Consider the following 14562-nt stretch of genomic DNA (forward strand, 5'->3'; position numbering starts at 1 on the left):
CATAACTATTCTTCAGCTTCGGTCAATCACGGCCACAAAGCTAATCCCAATACTCATGGAAGAAGCCAGTCTTCGACGCCCCATAACGGACATCTCCGATCAGGCAGTTTAGAACGAGCAGTCGGACCCAATATCGCGCATACGAGACCGAAAGGGATAATCGGACAAGATGTTCCTGGTCTAGATTCAACTACTAGACCTATCCCTCTCAAGAATGCACCCTCTTATGAAAGTTTTCGTAGTGCGATGAGTTATGGGGGAAGAAGTGTACGTAGTGAGGTTGGAAGTGTGAAGAGTTCGAAGAGTGTTGGGACTGGAAGTTTGCGAGGGTTTAGAACTTGGGTGAATAAAGTTAGTGCTCGTGGTATTCCGGTTGCCGTTGCGGAATGAAAGGTTGACCTTCACCTTTTTTTTTTCTTGTGTTTTTTTTCGTGCTTTCGTATTACATACTTAGAGTCGATCATTACTGCTTATACGGCATTCCTTTTTCTCACTCGCTCCTTTTTTTTTTGGCTCAGGATGTTCGTATGTAGTTCATAATTATTGCTTTTTATGTTGTGATTATAATAGATGCATATTGAAAAAAGAATTTGAGAAAATTATCAATATGTGAATCGCGGGGACTCGGATGGGTGTGTGCATGTCATGTCATTCATTCTTTTTTGTCCGCGCACAAACACGGAGTCCCACTACCCCGGGTTCAAACATTCACAGACCGGTGAAGTATGTGAAGAGTTCGGTTATGAGATTGGAAGGTAGCACAAGTACACACACACACACCCTCTTCCTACATACTCAGTTCACCACTTCTAAAAACGTTTTTTGTCAATCGGCTACCATCGGAAATTCTAATGCTACACATGTTCGATATCGTCTAGATCCATCACTTTTCTTTTCTTGAAGATAAAGCAGGACTAACTTCCCCCAAACATCGAATAGTCGTTCTAACGCGTAAAACCACCTCATCTTTCCTTGGGGAGTTTTTTAGAAAAAAAAACTGAGAGCCCCCTCTAGAAGAGGAAAGTATAGTTCCCCTCGAACACCTTTGACCGTTTGGGGAAGATAGGTGTAGATAACGGCAAGGGAGGGAAGGGGTACAGGACGCGGTTAAAGGAAAACGCGGGCTTGCTGTGAATCACACTTTTTAAGCCAACGGCAAACGCCGTTGGCGTCACTTACAATGTGCAGATTGTGTTAACTTGAGCAAACGCGTCTGTGATTTTACAGTGTATTGCCGACCAACGAATCTGGGAAGCCTAAAATGCTAGACATACAGCATACCGATAGTCATGGGGAAGGTACATCCGGAGTAGTCAGATGTCCTATAACATGGTTGAAAGCTATCCTAACCTTCAGAAGAAAAAGAAAAAGAAAAAAAAACATTACATCCGAACAAGAGAGACAATACTGGGACATTATGGCTGGAATAACGATAAGCCAAAATGGAAGAAACGTTTGAAAAGAATGTGAATATTCCATGTAAAAAGAGACTGCATCCGAGATCTAGCGGCCGGCCACGATGATGTGGCGTGGCAAAAGGGTAGCCTTTGGTTTGGAGATGCCCCCCGACTCCACCATCTCAGACAAAGGCATAGGTAAAGGATTCAGAAAATCCGCAGGATATGATAGAGATGGATCGTGCCTCAACACAATGGGGCGGTTAGTACTTTGAAACAATCTAATTTCCAGCCGCGGGGTTGAAACAGGAAGTGGCATCGTGCCCCCAGCCTGAACGAGGGTTTGGGAGTGTTGTAACGCACGTAAGCGACTTTCTGTCCTCAAGCGTTCCACTTGCTCTTCTTCATCAGAAGGTATTTCATTACCGTCCAGATCAAGACGCGCTACCGAACAGTCAATTCAAGCACTGAATTGGGCAATGACCATGAAAAATACACTTACCCCATCCTCTTCTCTGGGGCGGATCATTCGACCTATTAGATGCATGGCGATGGCCATTTGGCGGGAGAGGTGATGGCAATGGAACGACAGGATCTGTCATCCTAAGAACATCAGAGTCTTGACGACCGCCGCTATTGAACCGAATTCTGTGTCGGCGAGACGTGTTTGGGGAAGGCATCAACCACGACAATGGATCACGGTCGCCCCAGTCAATTGTTATATTGTGGATGTGTTCTTCCCCATCCCGGTTATAGGTCCTATGCACAACATAATTTCGACCTTGGAACGTGGACTCGGAGACAGAGTGGTTTCTAGGTTCCATTGAAGGGTTGTTCAGTTCCGAAGAGGCGTCACTCAAGGACTCATCAAAGATTAGTGGACGATTTGACACATTATTTGAAGGGGCTAGTGAGCTTGGCACCGCAAGGGTTGATAGGAAGGAAAGACGTTCCGAAGGTCCAACATTTTGTCGACGAATATTGGCGGCCCCAAGATCCACTGGGGGATGAAGTGAGGATCCCTGTGGCGCTTGAGAAGTTTGTGAAGTTCCTGAGGAAGACAGGGGCAGGGATACATGGTGACGGTCTTGTGACGGATATGCAGAGGTTGGGGATGAGCGGGGAATAGTTCGCAATGGGCCCGTTGTAGAGAATCTCCTCCTTTCATCCACAACGCGCCCAAGCCTTTCTAGCTCTTCTTCATATCGCCTTGTCGCAGAAACAATGGAATCAATCGCCCCTTCATAAACTTCCCTCGCACCCCTGTATCGGTTGATAGCTGCACCATCGGCAATTGTGGGTTCGACGGCTAATCTAGCAGCAACTCGCCTGCCCAATAGAGTCGCGCCATCGTCCTCTAAGGCAGAACCGGCCTGTGAGCCGGTTTGGTTTGTAAGAGGGGCGTTAAGCGATGGACCTAGCGAGGAGCTCGCTGGCCGCTGCACGTCCACAGAACGCGAAAGACTTTCAACCGAGGGACGTGACCTGTCATTTTGGACTCCGGAATGAATTCGACCCCAAGTCGCACCTTCCCTAGCACCAAACCCCTCTCCATGTCCTGCGGCAGAAGAGGCTTGAATCTCCGGTGGTGAGATATCTGCATCGTGGCCGAGCGCAGCTTCGATTTCCGGTACGTGAAGGCGAAGCTGGGAAATGGCCACCGGCAATGATTCCGAGAGGTCCAAGAGACTCCGACGAACCTGGCGAAGACGATTATATGCAGCGTCCAAAGCCACGGACGCCTGACGGTGGGTGCTTCTAGAAGCTTCATTGACAGAGGGAATCGCGGTGCGAGACGAAACGGAAGGATTATTCGTGCCCCTCTGGGTATCGGCGACATTGGGAGAATTCGAGGACGAAAATGGAGAAGGATCGAGGTTGCTATTGGCGTCCATGTGAATTGGCGCAACGAATGCCTAGCCGAGCTTGTGTGTTGAAAGCAAACCAAAATAATTTACTGGTAATAAATAGTAGCCCAACCCTGTTTAATCATCAATTTTTACGTCTGGCAAACACAGAATAGTGGGGTGAAGTTGAACTCTAGGAAAGACGGAGGAGAGAACGACAGTAGACAGTGGCTGTGTCTCGGCCTTATTAGGTATTAAAGTATATTCTCGAGTTACAAAAAAGGCCCCTTCCACTTTGTGACAAATGCGTGGGTTTTTCATTTACTTCATAATTTCAAAACAGTACACAATCTTTTGAGTAGAGGCCTTTCTCCAGTGAAGGGAAAAGCTAACAAAACCGAAAGCAATAACATCGCTAAGTCAAACATACATATCGCAAACCAGCCCTGTGAGATGTGATCATACATCTTCAAAAGCAACCTGAGGGAACTTGTTTCTGTCGAAACGCTGAAACAGCTCACCTGTCCGCCGATGATCGGGCCAACTAAAAATTATATTTAAATCAACCTTTAGATCATCTTACGATGCCTCAGGGACTCACCGCTGGTACCAATGCCGTATGCAATGTTAAAGGCGGCGTAAATGTGAGCATCTTCACAATGAAATAAGTTTATGGGAAGAAAAGTCAACAGCTAGGAAGACATACAGCCAACACCCTGCATACTTCTCGAAACTGCGGCGAGTTCGGCAGTCAGTGGAGAAATAGCTCCCGAAGTGAAGAAACCTGGAGAGCCCTATGTAAATTAGATGTCTTCTATACCTAAGGATTACCTACTCTCCAAGGCGAAAGCCACCCCAAATAGAGCGAGCGAGTCATCGATGGTCAATACTCCCCACCAGGGAGTTGCAAGGAGCATCGAGAAGGTTGCTGTCCATTCTGCTCCAAAAATATCTGTCAGCCACCCTGTCAAGGGGGAAGCTGGGCAGAAGTTTAGTTTATTTCGCAAACGGGCACTACACAATATACTTACAAAATACCATTGGTACGGAAAGGGCCAACAACAAAATTCCGACCTGGTGAGCATCCAACCCCCAGACCGACTGGAGGTGGAGGGGTAACGGAGGTTCTTGGCAGCTGTACACTAATCTGCCATAGTATCAGAAGGCGGGTCCAAATTCTCGACCTGCAACATACCCATAAACGAGAGAGATAGCCAGGGCTACCAGAGCCCGAGACGATCTCGAAAGCTTCACGATCACCTGAAGGAGAGGCAAGGGTTTCTCGACCACTTGCTCGATGCCAGCCAGAGGGTTCCTTTCCCCAGACCTGAGACTCCCAGGGGACGGACCATCCGGTTCACGATCAATCTCTTGTACTTTCCCCTCTGCGCCACTCTTCGAATCAGGTTGAACTGCTTCATCAGGAAGCTCAGCGTTCTCTGATCGCAGAATGGGGACCGGAATCCACTTCATTGCTTCTTTTGGTTCAATGACGATGAAGCGAGAAACTCCGTCAAGGAAAGCAGCGCTTAGCGCAAAAACGAAAGGCCCTCGAAAACCGAAGCGACTGTATAGAACGCCCCCTATGGGTGGCGCAAGCACCAGGCTGTGAAATAGTCATGTCATTAAGTCGAAGGAGACTAGGAGCAACGGGAAGGAAGATTTCACCTACCCGAACGAAAGGCCAGCCATAGCAATCCCCATTTGTCCTGAAAACAGACAGTCAAGCCGACAAGAAGAGAACAGATAGTAATAATAGACGAACTCCCAATTATTTCCGGCGGCGTTGCTTCACAGCTGTGCGGATTATTAGTTGCACTGCTTTCACAGCTTCGATATCGGCAACATACAGGAAGGCCAATCCGACGACCCATACAATAGAAGAACTGATACCCTGAATTACACGAGCAACACACATGACAGCATATGTCGGTGCTTCCATAAACATGATTTGAGAGCCTGCAAGAGCAAAGAGACCGAATATCATAGGGTATTTACGAGCATTGTAGTGTTCTGACCATAGAGCAATTGGAATTGTGGCTTACACGATTATATGAGCTATCAACGGAATGGGAACGAAACGATGGCGACCACTCACAGATTAATAGACCTCCCGACTTAATTTATCAAAGAGAGTACAATGAGAAAACATGACTCGGAGCCAGGGAAAAAAGGCAATTCACGTAGGCGAATAATAACCATCCAGATAGGGCAGAAATACCAGTGTATCCAAGATGTTCCAATTGAAACGGAATGACAGGTATAATGATAGAATAAACGATGACATCAACCGCCACTCCTGTTTGTGCAATCATCAGTCGATAACCGTCGGGCGTACATCATGTACAGCATGCCTACCTAGGCCAACGACGTAAGTTGTGAACCAGTACGAGGATCTCCAACGATGGCCCCAAGGTGGACGTGATGGATGTGATTTGACGCTCCCTGGACTTGAAGAACCCGTGCTAGCCATTTCATGAGCCGCCAAAGCTTAAGGTGATCGAAGACTGATTGAGTTGGCTTGAAAGTTTATTGTGACCGGAACCGAGAGTCAGCACTCTGACAATAGGTGACAGATTCTTGATTAAGGGATTGAAGTGCCAAGTGAGTGGCAGTCTCCAAAGTCGGTGTGAGAGGATGCCTACCATCATTTTACCCACCGAATTATATCCATGTGTGGTCTTCTGCATGAGTGATTGGCGCCTGAACAAAGTGATTGAGCTAATACCGATCAGTCACGGTCAGGTCACGGTACATATTCGAATATTCACGTCAAATCCCCTTATGCCTGAATTACCAGGTAGGAAAATTCCGCTTTTTTAATGGCAAAAGGATTGACCGAGTCGTTGTAGAAGTGGAACGAGCGACACGGTTGCTTAACGCACTTGGCGCTGACAAGGAGATTACTAAAGTGGAGACGGCGGATGACACTATCGTGTATTCTGGCGTTACTTCTACTGAGTTCGTGAGTAGAGGTCACTTCACAGTGAAGTTTCAAGATGATATTCTTCTAGGCTGCATGCCTGACTGGCCGAAAAGTAATTCGGGCTCATAGATATGGTTAGCCCATTAACCCATTTCACCGTCAGCACTATGACCTTGGCTTGCCTGCTAGGAAAGGTTTTCTTCATGGAACTCAACGGTGATGGAAAACACCCAGTCATGCACTTCGGTATGACAGGAATGCTCCATGCATGTATAGAATCATAGGTTTTGCCGTTTAAAGTTAACTTACGACTCTTCGTGCCATGCAGGTCAAGGGTCAGTCGCCTACACACTATCGCGAAGCACCTTCGGATACAGCTGTCTCCGAATGGCCCCCGAGGTGGATGAAGGTGCTCACGACGCTTTGAATCAGTGTGTTATCCAACTGAACCACAACTGGGTAGTTCATTTTACATCTTACAAATCCTAAAAACGGTCAGACTACAGAAATCGCATTCAGAGATGCTCGGAGATTGGGTCGTATCCGTTTGTGCGCTTCTCCACATACCGAACCACCGATCTCGGAACTGGGTTTCGATCCTTTGCTCTCTATGCCGACGTTTTCAGAATTCTTGACTCTCTTCCGCAAGCGAAGGGGCATTGCCATCAAAGTTCTACTTTTAGATCAGACTTTCAGTGCGGGGGTTGGCAATTGGGTTGCCGGTATGGCTCTCACCAGATTCAGCACTTCATCTTCGCACTCATGGAAGTACTTTTTAGATGAGGTGTTATATCATGCACGAATACATCCGGAACAAAGGTGTAACACGCTTTCGCAAGAACAGCTTCAGGTTTTACACGAGAAGATCACATATGTATGCGAGACGGCGACTTCAGTGGACGCCGACGATAGCCAATTCCCTGATAATTGGCTCTTTCAACATCGATGGGTAGGTTTTCTTTTTCTGACTCGTAAACTTCGCAGTCGCCTCATCGAAGGCCAGGGGAAAGGAAACAAGAAAAGGAAACACTCGCCTTTAGCTTTGGTAAGTAAGATAATATTGTATATATTACGTTTATATGCTGATCATTTTCAGCCTTCTGGTGAGCCGGCTACCATAGAATGGGTTACCGTCGGCGGTCGCACGTCAGCATATGTCCCGGAACTGCAGAAGCTTGTAGCCCCTTCTGGCCAAGATAATCAGGTGATAACGTACGCGCATTTATTCGCTGGCATTTTTTTGACTATCCTCTTGAGTCAACGGCACAAAATTTACCGTTAAAATCAAAAAGGCGCAACATCTCCCAGACCTGCGACGAGGAAGCAAAGCCTTCAGAATCGGTGATAATTCGCGGGTCAACGAGGCATTCTGTTTCGACCCGTCTGCGAGCACGAACCAAGCGTGAAGATGGTAATAATGGTTAATAGGACATTGAATGATATTGTTTACCAGCAGCTTCAACCTTTCACTCGCTCTCGTCTTCATCATCCTCACTATATTCTTCAGCCTCATCATCGATGAAGCCATCCGAACCTGAACCATCGTCTTCTTCCTCCTTCTCTTCCCCATCTTCATCTTGATCATCTTCACTCCCCTCGCTACTACCGCCAAGCTCAACGTCTTCTATACTACCTTCATCATCGCCTATTTCGAGTTCTACGTCCATTTGGTCGTTATCATCCCCGCTGGAGTCACTTTCGCCTTCAACATATTGTTTCACGAAGTTCTCTCTTGTGGCACCTTGACGCTTGCCATTTGTTGCTGCAACGATGGTAGGTGGAAGCGAGGATCGCATCTCAATCTGCGACAGCACCATATCCAACCTTCCACTCAGTGAAAGAAGGCTTTCCTGGAGTGCCAAGCGAGCAGTTAACGTGGCATGAAGGCCAGAGAGTCGAGCCACGAGATCCGGTACCTATGAGCGTCACACGCGATGATCAATGTTGTATCTTTTGCTGATTAAGGAAAAGCGCTTGCCGTCATAAGATGGCCCATGTGAAAGGTCAGAACGGTCCTAATCCAGATGATCAAGGTCATACCACGCTGAGCACTTGCTGCAGCCCCCCCACCTTTCATGTTAGCAGCTCTCGCACCTCTGCCCAGCCTCTCAACACATGCGTTAAGGAGCGGTATGGCCAGCTGGGAATGTAACCTCTTGACTGTATTTCGAATGAGGTCTGAATTCGAATGAGCCAAACAAGTCTCTATGAGTTTTGTGTCAGAAGAATGTAGAGCCTGAATGAGTGTCCGTGTGAGTGAATTCGCAGGAATGACGTCCAATTCCGATTTTTCTTTCTTGTTTGTTACTCGAGAACTTCTCGAGTGAGTAACATCTTCGCTTTCACTATCAGACGGTTGATGGTAATCGGCATCGGTCACAGTTGCCAATCTCTGACCCAGAGAGAGTTCCACAAGATTAACATCGAGCTCCCCATCCATATTTCGGGATGTTGTTTCATCGGGATTTTCATCATAACCTAATTCCATGCTGGAACCAACTGCAACAGAAGATTCACTGTACCGCTGATGGTGAATGAGCTGCAAGAAAAATTGAACAATATTTCTGTGTTTAATACAGTATTTCGAAAACGAAGGAATATACCCCTTACAGGTTGCTTGTCCTCAAGTGACACGTCCGGGACGTCCTCAAGTTGTATATTTTCGATAAAACGACCTGTGTCGTCTAGATAGCGCTGTAACGACTTTTGAGCCCCAGAACCGCGCCATGAAGAAAAGAACTGCGTACCACTGTGGTGAACACTGGTCGAATGCCTCGGACAAGTCGCGCCACGCATATACTTCCAGGTCTCCCGTGCACAAATGATACGTCGATTATATCTGAGGGGGATTGCGCGCTTTCAGAGGCGGCTATGATGCTGGACCGAAAATGAAGTGTAGGTAGAGTTGAAGAAGAACGGTTTGATGTGCTAGCGGTGATGATTTGGTCAGGAACATGGTATAGGGTGATTTTTCCGGATGCTGAAAGAGCGAGGAGGGTCGAAGGGCCGGTAGGCTCTGCAGAAGTCGCAACGGCAAATGACCTTGCAGCAGCGTCTAGTGGTATAGATGCTACAGCTTTGCCACTAACGTCAGGTGAGTCAAGGATATCCCAAACGTAGACGAAGCGGTCAGATTCAGCCATAGAGAAGAGCCTTGCAGGCACAGGTTTTGAAAGGTCCCACGTCGTCGATTTGACAGGGGATGCATGTCCGGTAAATGTGGCTGCTTTGTGAAGTTTCTTAGGGTCGGTTGTTCCTGCCGATGCAGACTTGGACAGCAAGTAGATGCTATGACTTGCAGCAAGAATATCAGTTCGGCCATCTACATCGCAAGGTCGTATTTTCAAAGATGTGTAGGGTATCCGATCATCGTTTTTCCAATTCGCTATAATGTTATTCGTCTTCATGTCCCACATCCGAAGTGTACTATCTGCACCGGACGCCCATACGAGCCACTGGTCCTCGTACTCCTCAACAGCGGTAGCCAAGATCGCAGAAGCACTAGATGCGTGAGATAGCGAGTACAGCACGCGGCCATGTGAGGGTGAAAAGCAGAGGATCCTCCCATCAGACAAGCCCAAAACCACAATTTCAGTCGCTTTATTTTTGACGTCAGATATCAAAGCACTATCACGTTTCCTCTTCTTCTTCTTGCTCGGCTGAGGAGTGCCTGAGCTATTCGCTGCTGTTGTGTCTAGGGCACACCAGGTCATAGAGGATATGCGTGCAATATCGACGACGTGATCTGCAATGGCTTGTCCTGTGGTGGCATTGTAGACACGTAGTCTGTTTTTATCCACCGCAAGGGATACATACGCAAAATAATCACCGCTGGGTGAAAAGGATGAGGATGCGGCTTGAGTGGGTATATCTTGGACGGCCGGCTGGGATATTTGTGCCATGGACGGGGGTCTGGCATGCTGTTTGGATTTTTTTTTGAGCTTCGTAGATGCCATGGAGGACCTGCAACGAATAGGTCAGTGGGAAATGGCTCGAAGAGGCGAGCGAAGGACCTTTGGCTGTGATAGACGGATGGGCAAGGAATGTGCAAATGCCAATGTCGCTGCCCAAAATTTCTGGGAGATAAAATCACATGACCTGTGGACAAGGGTGAGTGCTCATAATTAACAACACCAGCCGACGTTGTCTTCTCCTCCATGATGAACTACATCCAGGTAAGCCCGTTCCCGCCCTGACCCACCACAACCTATTCTGACTCTCGCCCCAGCTAGAGAAGCTAGGCGAGTCGGCCACTTCGTCGCACTCTTCCCCGCACTCACCCAACTCATTTTGTAGGCGAGGGTACCTATGCCAATGTATTCAAGGTTTGTTTCATCCTCTCCGTATGTACCACTTTCAACGTCCAACCATCAGGGACGGTCACGTACCACGAACGAAATCGTTGCTTTGAAGGAAATTCACTTGGATGCCGAGGAAGGAACTCCATCGACAGCAATACGCGAAATTTCCCTAATGAAGGAGCTCAAGCACACCAATATCGTCCGCCTCCACGACGTCATCCATAGCGAGACCAAGCTCATCCTTATCTTTGAGTTCTGCGAGCAAGATTTGAAGAAATACATGGATCAGCATGGCGATCGTGGCGCCCTCGATCCTAAGACCATTCGTAGCTTTATGTATCAGCTTCTCAAAGGAACTGCCTTCTGCCACGAAAATCAAGTGCTGCATCGTGACCTCAAACCCCAGAATCTACTTATCAATCGCAAAGGAGAACTCAAGATAGGTGATTTTGGTCTCGCCCGAGCGTTTGGTGTCCCAGTCAATACATTCTCAAATGAGGTACTACCTTACCATCGTGCCATCTTTTGATACAACTCATATACCCTAGGTTGTCACCCTTTGGTACCGCGCTCCCGATGTCCTTCTCGGATCTAGAACGTATAGCACTTCAATCGATGTCTGGTCCTGCGGTTGCATCTTCGCTGAAATGATATCTGGAGTTCCTCTCTTTCGTGGTCGGGACAACCAGGATCAGCTCCTTCATATAATGCGCATCATTGGTACTCCGACTGATGAGCAATTCACGAAGATTTTGAAGGACTCCGTGAGTCAATTACTGCTCTGTCCTATAGCTCTTGTGATCTTACTCTGTGTAGCCTGAAATCACCATCAAACAGTATCCAAGATACCCCAAGATGAATTTCGCTCAGCTGCTCCCGAGGGCGGAACCGCTGGGTATGCATATCGCTCCGCTAGTAAATTGAGTCAGCAATTTGATGGCGGCGCTTGACCTCCTGGAAAATTTGTTGAAATTTGATCCTGCAGATCGTCTTTCGGCTTCTGAAGCGCTCCTTCACCCCTACTTCACCAGCGTAGCTAGTCCAGCTGCTTTCAACACCACTCCAGGAGCCATGGGTCCTCCATCCTATAATTTCCCCCATCCTCATGGACATCAGGCACAGCAACATATTCAGCAGCAGCAGCAGCAGCAACAAATGCAGTATGGGCGTCAGACGATGATGTATTCAATGCCTCAGCAAGTCCCGATCCAGCATCCGATGCAGGCACCCCGCGTTCATCCCACAGGCATGAATCCTACAACCATGAATCCTCAAACATATCCTGGAGGCAACGTGCCATATCCAGCCCCCTATCCAACACGTTGATATCGTCTCTTGTCTATTTTCGCCTTGTAACAGTTGTAGATTGTATGTATGTACACGTATACAGTTTTAATTCTTCAACGGAAATCGTCCAAATGCAAAGGTCAGCCTACCGGTACAATCTTCTGGTCTTTATTACTTAAGTTACCTCTTGACATACTACCCCAAACAAACCTGAGGCATTCTTCGCCTCAGCTTCTCTTACATCAAATTCAAAGAAACTTAATAATATCATTAGGTTATCACGCGTCTTCGTCTTCTGAAGGCAGAGATCAGCTGAGAAAGGAAACGACTCGATTAATCGGAAGGATGAGTAAGTAAGAATACGGGAGGCGTGTACGGTTACGCAATGCGAAAAGCCAGATGAAAATCCCAAAATGCGATACAAAAAAACCACTACTCCTAGATCGTTAAAGAAGAACGGTTGTTTCAAGACTCAGAGTTGTTGTGTCCAGATCCAAACATCGAAAGTAGCGTAAAAAGGTCACCTGACAAAAAAGTTAGGGTTCGTATCTTTCTAAGCAATGTTTTTACTTTTTTTCATAGGTTTAGTGAAGAAGGCATTCATTCCTGCACTCAGGCATAGCTGTTTAGTAACTTCTTGACAATCCGCACTAAGTGCGACAACTACAATTTCGAAGGTCAGTGAATAGATATTTGGTATCTGCCGCCGCTTACTCGGTAAGAGAAACTGTGCCTTTCGTTTATTTTCGAGTACTCGTAAACGTTTGGTTGCCTCAACGCCATCACAAACTGGCATATCTAACTCAAGGATTAGAAGTTAGCTCGACTGAAGTGCAAACCCACTTACGATGATCAAACAAAGCGACCTGAAAGTATCCAGGGTCATGTTTTTCCCACTCTGAAAAACATATGGACATTCGGTGTACACTTCGCCATCTTTTTTTGTTACAATACGTACCAGCAATTGCTTCCTCCCCATTATTTGTCGCCGTTACAGTGAGATCTTGTCTTTCTAGTTGTTTTACCAGTAAACTTTGAGCAATGGGATTGTCTAGGGGTGCGATTGGTTCAAGTACAAGGAAACAACAGGGTAATGCGTCACCTTCAGCGATTAACACATTCCCATACAGCGTCCGTTGTGCTAGAAGTGCTTCCTCGGCCTTGGGAAGTTCAAATGCAGGCATAGTAGATAATTTATTGGGCACATTTTTCAATTCAGCGATTGCTTGTAGGATGCGAGACTTTCTCGGAGGTTTCGTGAGTCTGAAGATATTTGGATGCTTGTCCAAAGGAAAAACAGGTTGTCCCAGTTGACCGATCATTGGGGTGTGAAGATGTATGACCCTAGTTTCAAAGTAACCTATGATCTCCAGTTCTTGGATAAGACGCTCGGCACCGCCCTCTGTCTGGTCATCCAAGACGATAAAGTCGATCGGAATCCGAGCCGTCGCATATGCGTATATCTGGTCTCTGAGAACACTCGTACTGGTCGTGGAAGATATGTGAGATCCACTGAGGATTGTGTTGAGATATCTAACAGTAGCTTCTGAGGGTGAGTAAACAAGCATTTCGAGGGGTCGACTCTTGTTGAGGTTTATTTTCAGCTGCTGCAACTCTGCAATGGCCTGATTTGGTTTAAAGAGGGCACAACTCATAAGATAGGAAGATTACGCACGTTCCGGCTCTCCTCTGAAGAATACGGTTTTACAGGCATGTTGAACCAGAACCGAGAACCGACATTGAGCTCCGAAGAAACTCCGATCGCTCCATCCATAAGTTTGATTAATTGTCTCGATATTGAAAGTCCTAGACCTGTCCCTCCGAAGCGACGCGTCGAGGAATTCTGATCAGTCATAGCAAGTCCTGAATCATTAATTCTGGGGACAATAAATCAACTGGGGTACTTACATCTGCCTGCTGGAAAGGAACAAAAAGTAAAGCCACATCTGTTGATGCTAGCCCGATTCCAGTGTCACTGCATAGAGGTGAGGTACAGTCATATGGCAGATGCACTTTTAACTAACGTAATATCAACCTTGATAAGCGTTGCATTTTCCGGCGTAGTGCCGGGTGGACTTTCTTCAACGGAGACATTGACACGAACATAACCCCTGGTGGTGAATTTGATAGCGTTTCCGATGAGATTCATCAGAACTAGGTCTCTTGTTAGTATTGATGACAATGAACCAGAAGGTAAGCAGCACCTTGGGATATTCGAGCATTATCAGCATAAATCCCTGCATCTGTATGAGCAATATGTACTTCGATGACTCTAAGGTGCATACACTCGGGGACGTCAGGCTCAATGTTGTAGGATAAATCAAGTTTCTTTGCAGCCATTGGTAGAAGTAGCTCCATGCAGTCCTGGAAAAGCCTGAGTACTGAGTACTCTTATGAAATTTTAACGCGAACCGCTATTATGTTCTGTTTTTACGATGAGCATCGGGAATGGGCTGAGAGACGAAGTCGCACCTCAAAAGCAAAACCGCTCGGTTCAAGTTTGACGGCTATGGAAACTACGTGACCCTGGGATTGCAACCTTCATAGGGAGCTTACCAGATGCTTCTAGCTTGCTATAGTCTAAGATAGAATCGATGATCTGTACTCGGGATGAATACTGTGCTACTACAGGACGAAAATTGAATTACCTTGAGTAGTTGCTCGCAGGATTGCTTGGCAGTTTGTACTATTTCACTTTGCCCTGGATTGAGTTCTGTCCCAGACAGAAGGTCAAGTAGTCCATAAAAAGAGCTGAACATAAGGGTTAGTTCAGAACTCTCTGATTCGATCGAGACAAACCTGAA

The 14562-nt window shown here is 46.9% G+C and overlaps 6 protein-coding genes across 6 annotated transcripts; 2 read left to right on the top strand and 4 right to left on the bottom strand.

The window, feature by feature from the left end:
• Window positions 1-1503: 1503 nt before the first annotated feature.
• Window positions 1504-3442, bottom strand: AGABI2DRAFT_189816 (hypothetical protein; the record flags this gene model as incomplete). Its single annotated transcript, XM_006454503.1, has 2 exons — window positions 1900-3442; window positions 1504-1841 (listed from the first exon to the last, which is right to left on the bottom strand). The coding sequence occupies exons 1-2, from the start codon at window positions 3290-3292 to the stop codon at window positions 1504-1506; spliced, it is 1731 nt and encodes a 576-aa protein (XP_006454566.1). The 5' UTR covers window positions 3293-3442.
• Window positions 3443-3594: 152 nt separating this feature from the next.
• AGABI2DRAFT_214792 (hypothetical protein) lies at window positions 3595-6056 on the bottom strand (the record flags this gene model as incomplete). Its single annotated transcript, XM_006454504.1, has 14 exons — window positions 6016-6056; window positions 5890-5965; window positions 5603-5823; window positions 5400-5543; window positions 5095-5284; window positions 5010-5041; window positions 4917-4953; window positions 4440-4850; window positions 4276-4391; window positions 4080-4223; window positions 3951-4028; window positions 3846-3896; window positions 3766-3788; window positions 3595-3711 (listed from the first exon to the last, which is right to left on the bottom strand). Coding segments are annotated over exons 3-14 (1458 nt in total), but the record flags the coding sequence as incomplete, so codon positions are not given.
• A 39-nt stretch (window positions 6057-6095) lies between these two features.
• AGABI2DRAFT_41042 (hypothetical protein) lies at window positions 6096-7347 on the top strand (the record flags this gene model as incomplete). Its single annotated transcript, XM_006453681.1, is given in 8 exon segments — window positions 6096-6209; window positions 6259-6304; window positions 6360-6440; window positions 6455-6462; window positions 6499-6579; window positions 6634-6892; window positions 6950-7119; window positions 7174-7347. Coding segments are annotated over 8 exon segments (933 nt in total), but the record flags the coding sequence as incomplete, so codon positions are not given.
• Window positions 7348-7373: 26 nt separating this feature from the next.
• Window positions 7374-10211, bottom strand: AGABI2DRAFT_189818 (hypothetical protein). Its single transcript, XM_006454505.1, has 5 exons — window positions 10184-10211; window positions 8918-10133; window positions 8781-8864; window positions 8149-8709; window positions 7374-8086 (listed from the first exon to the last, which is right to left on the bottom strand). Exons 2-5 carry the CDS (start codon window positions 10124-10126, stop codon window positions 7637-7639), a joined length of 2304 nt encoding a protein of 767 aa, XP_006454568.1. The 5' UTR covers window positions 10127-10133; window positions 10184-10211; the 3' UTR covers window positions 7374-7636.
• A 100-nt stretch (window positions 10212-10311) lies between these two features.
• On the top strand, window positions 10312-11911 carry AGABI2DRAFT_189819 (hypothetical protein). Its single transcript, XM_006454506.1, has 7 exons — window positions 10312-10345; window positions 10399-10411; window positions 10467-10495; window positions 10545-10970; window positions 11020-11235; window positions 11288-11366; window positions 11415-11911. The coding sequence occupies exons 1-7, from the start codon at window positions 10328-10330 to the stop codon at window positions 11795-11797; spliced, it is 1164 nt and encodes a 387-aa protein (XP_006454569.1). The 5' UTR covers window positions 10312-10327; the 3' UTR covers window positions 11798-11911.
• Window positions 11912-12311: 400 nt separating this feature from the next.
• On the bottom strand, window positions 12312-14517 carry STK/HK (STKc HK histidine kinase sensor protein; the record flags this gene model as incomplete). The annotated part of the gene is made up of 13 exons (XM_006454507.1): window positions 12312-12421; window positions 12473-12556; window positions 12606-12656; window positions 12717-13383; window positions 13434-13601; window positions 13667-13733; window positions 13783-13912; window positions 13963-13995; window positions 14044-14122; window positions 14171-14182; window positions 14231-14265; window positions 14315-14357; window positions 14407-14517. 13 exons carry the CDS (start codon window positions 14515-14517, stop codon window positions 12312-12314), a joined length of 1590 nt encoding a protein of 529 aa, XP_006454570.1.
• Window positions 14518-14562: the final 45 nt, after the last annotated feature.

The sequence above is a fragment of the Agaricus bisporus genome, assembly GCF_000300575.1.
Source record: "Agaricus bisporus var. bisporus H97 unplaced genomic scaffold AGABI2scaffold_1, whole genome shotgun sequence".
NCBI lineage: Eukaryota > Fungi > Basidiomycota > Agaricomycetes > Agaricales > Agaricaceae > Agaricus > Agaricus bisporus.

Coding starts and splice junctions, on each gene's coding strand:
- AGABI2DRAFT_189818 (XM_006454505.1), bottom strand. CDS start 10,126: ATGGCATCTACGAAGCTCAAAAAAAAATCCAAACAGCATGCCAGACCC. Junction 8,865..8,917: donor GACCAGTGTTCACCACAGTG/GTACGCAGTTCT, acceptor AAGTCGTTACAG/CGCTATCTAGACGACACAGG. Junction 8,710..8,780: donor CACTTGAGGACAAGCAACCT/GTAAGGGGTATA, acceptor TTTTTCTTGCAG/CTCATTCACCATCAGCGGTA.
- AGABI2DRAFT_189819 (XM_006454506.1), top strand. Junction 10,496..10,544: donor CCTATGCCAATGTATTCAAG/GTTTGTTTCATC, acceptor TCCAACCATCAG/GGACGGTCACGTACCACGAA. Junction 11,367..11,414: donor CCCGAGGGCGGAACCGCTGG/GTATGCATATCG, acceptor ATTTGATGGCGG/CGCTTGACCTCCTGGAAAAT.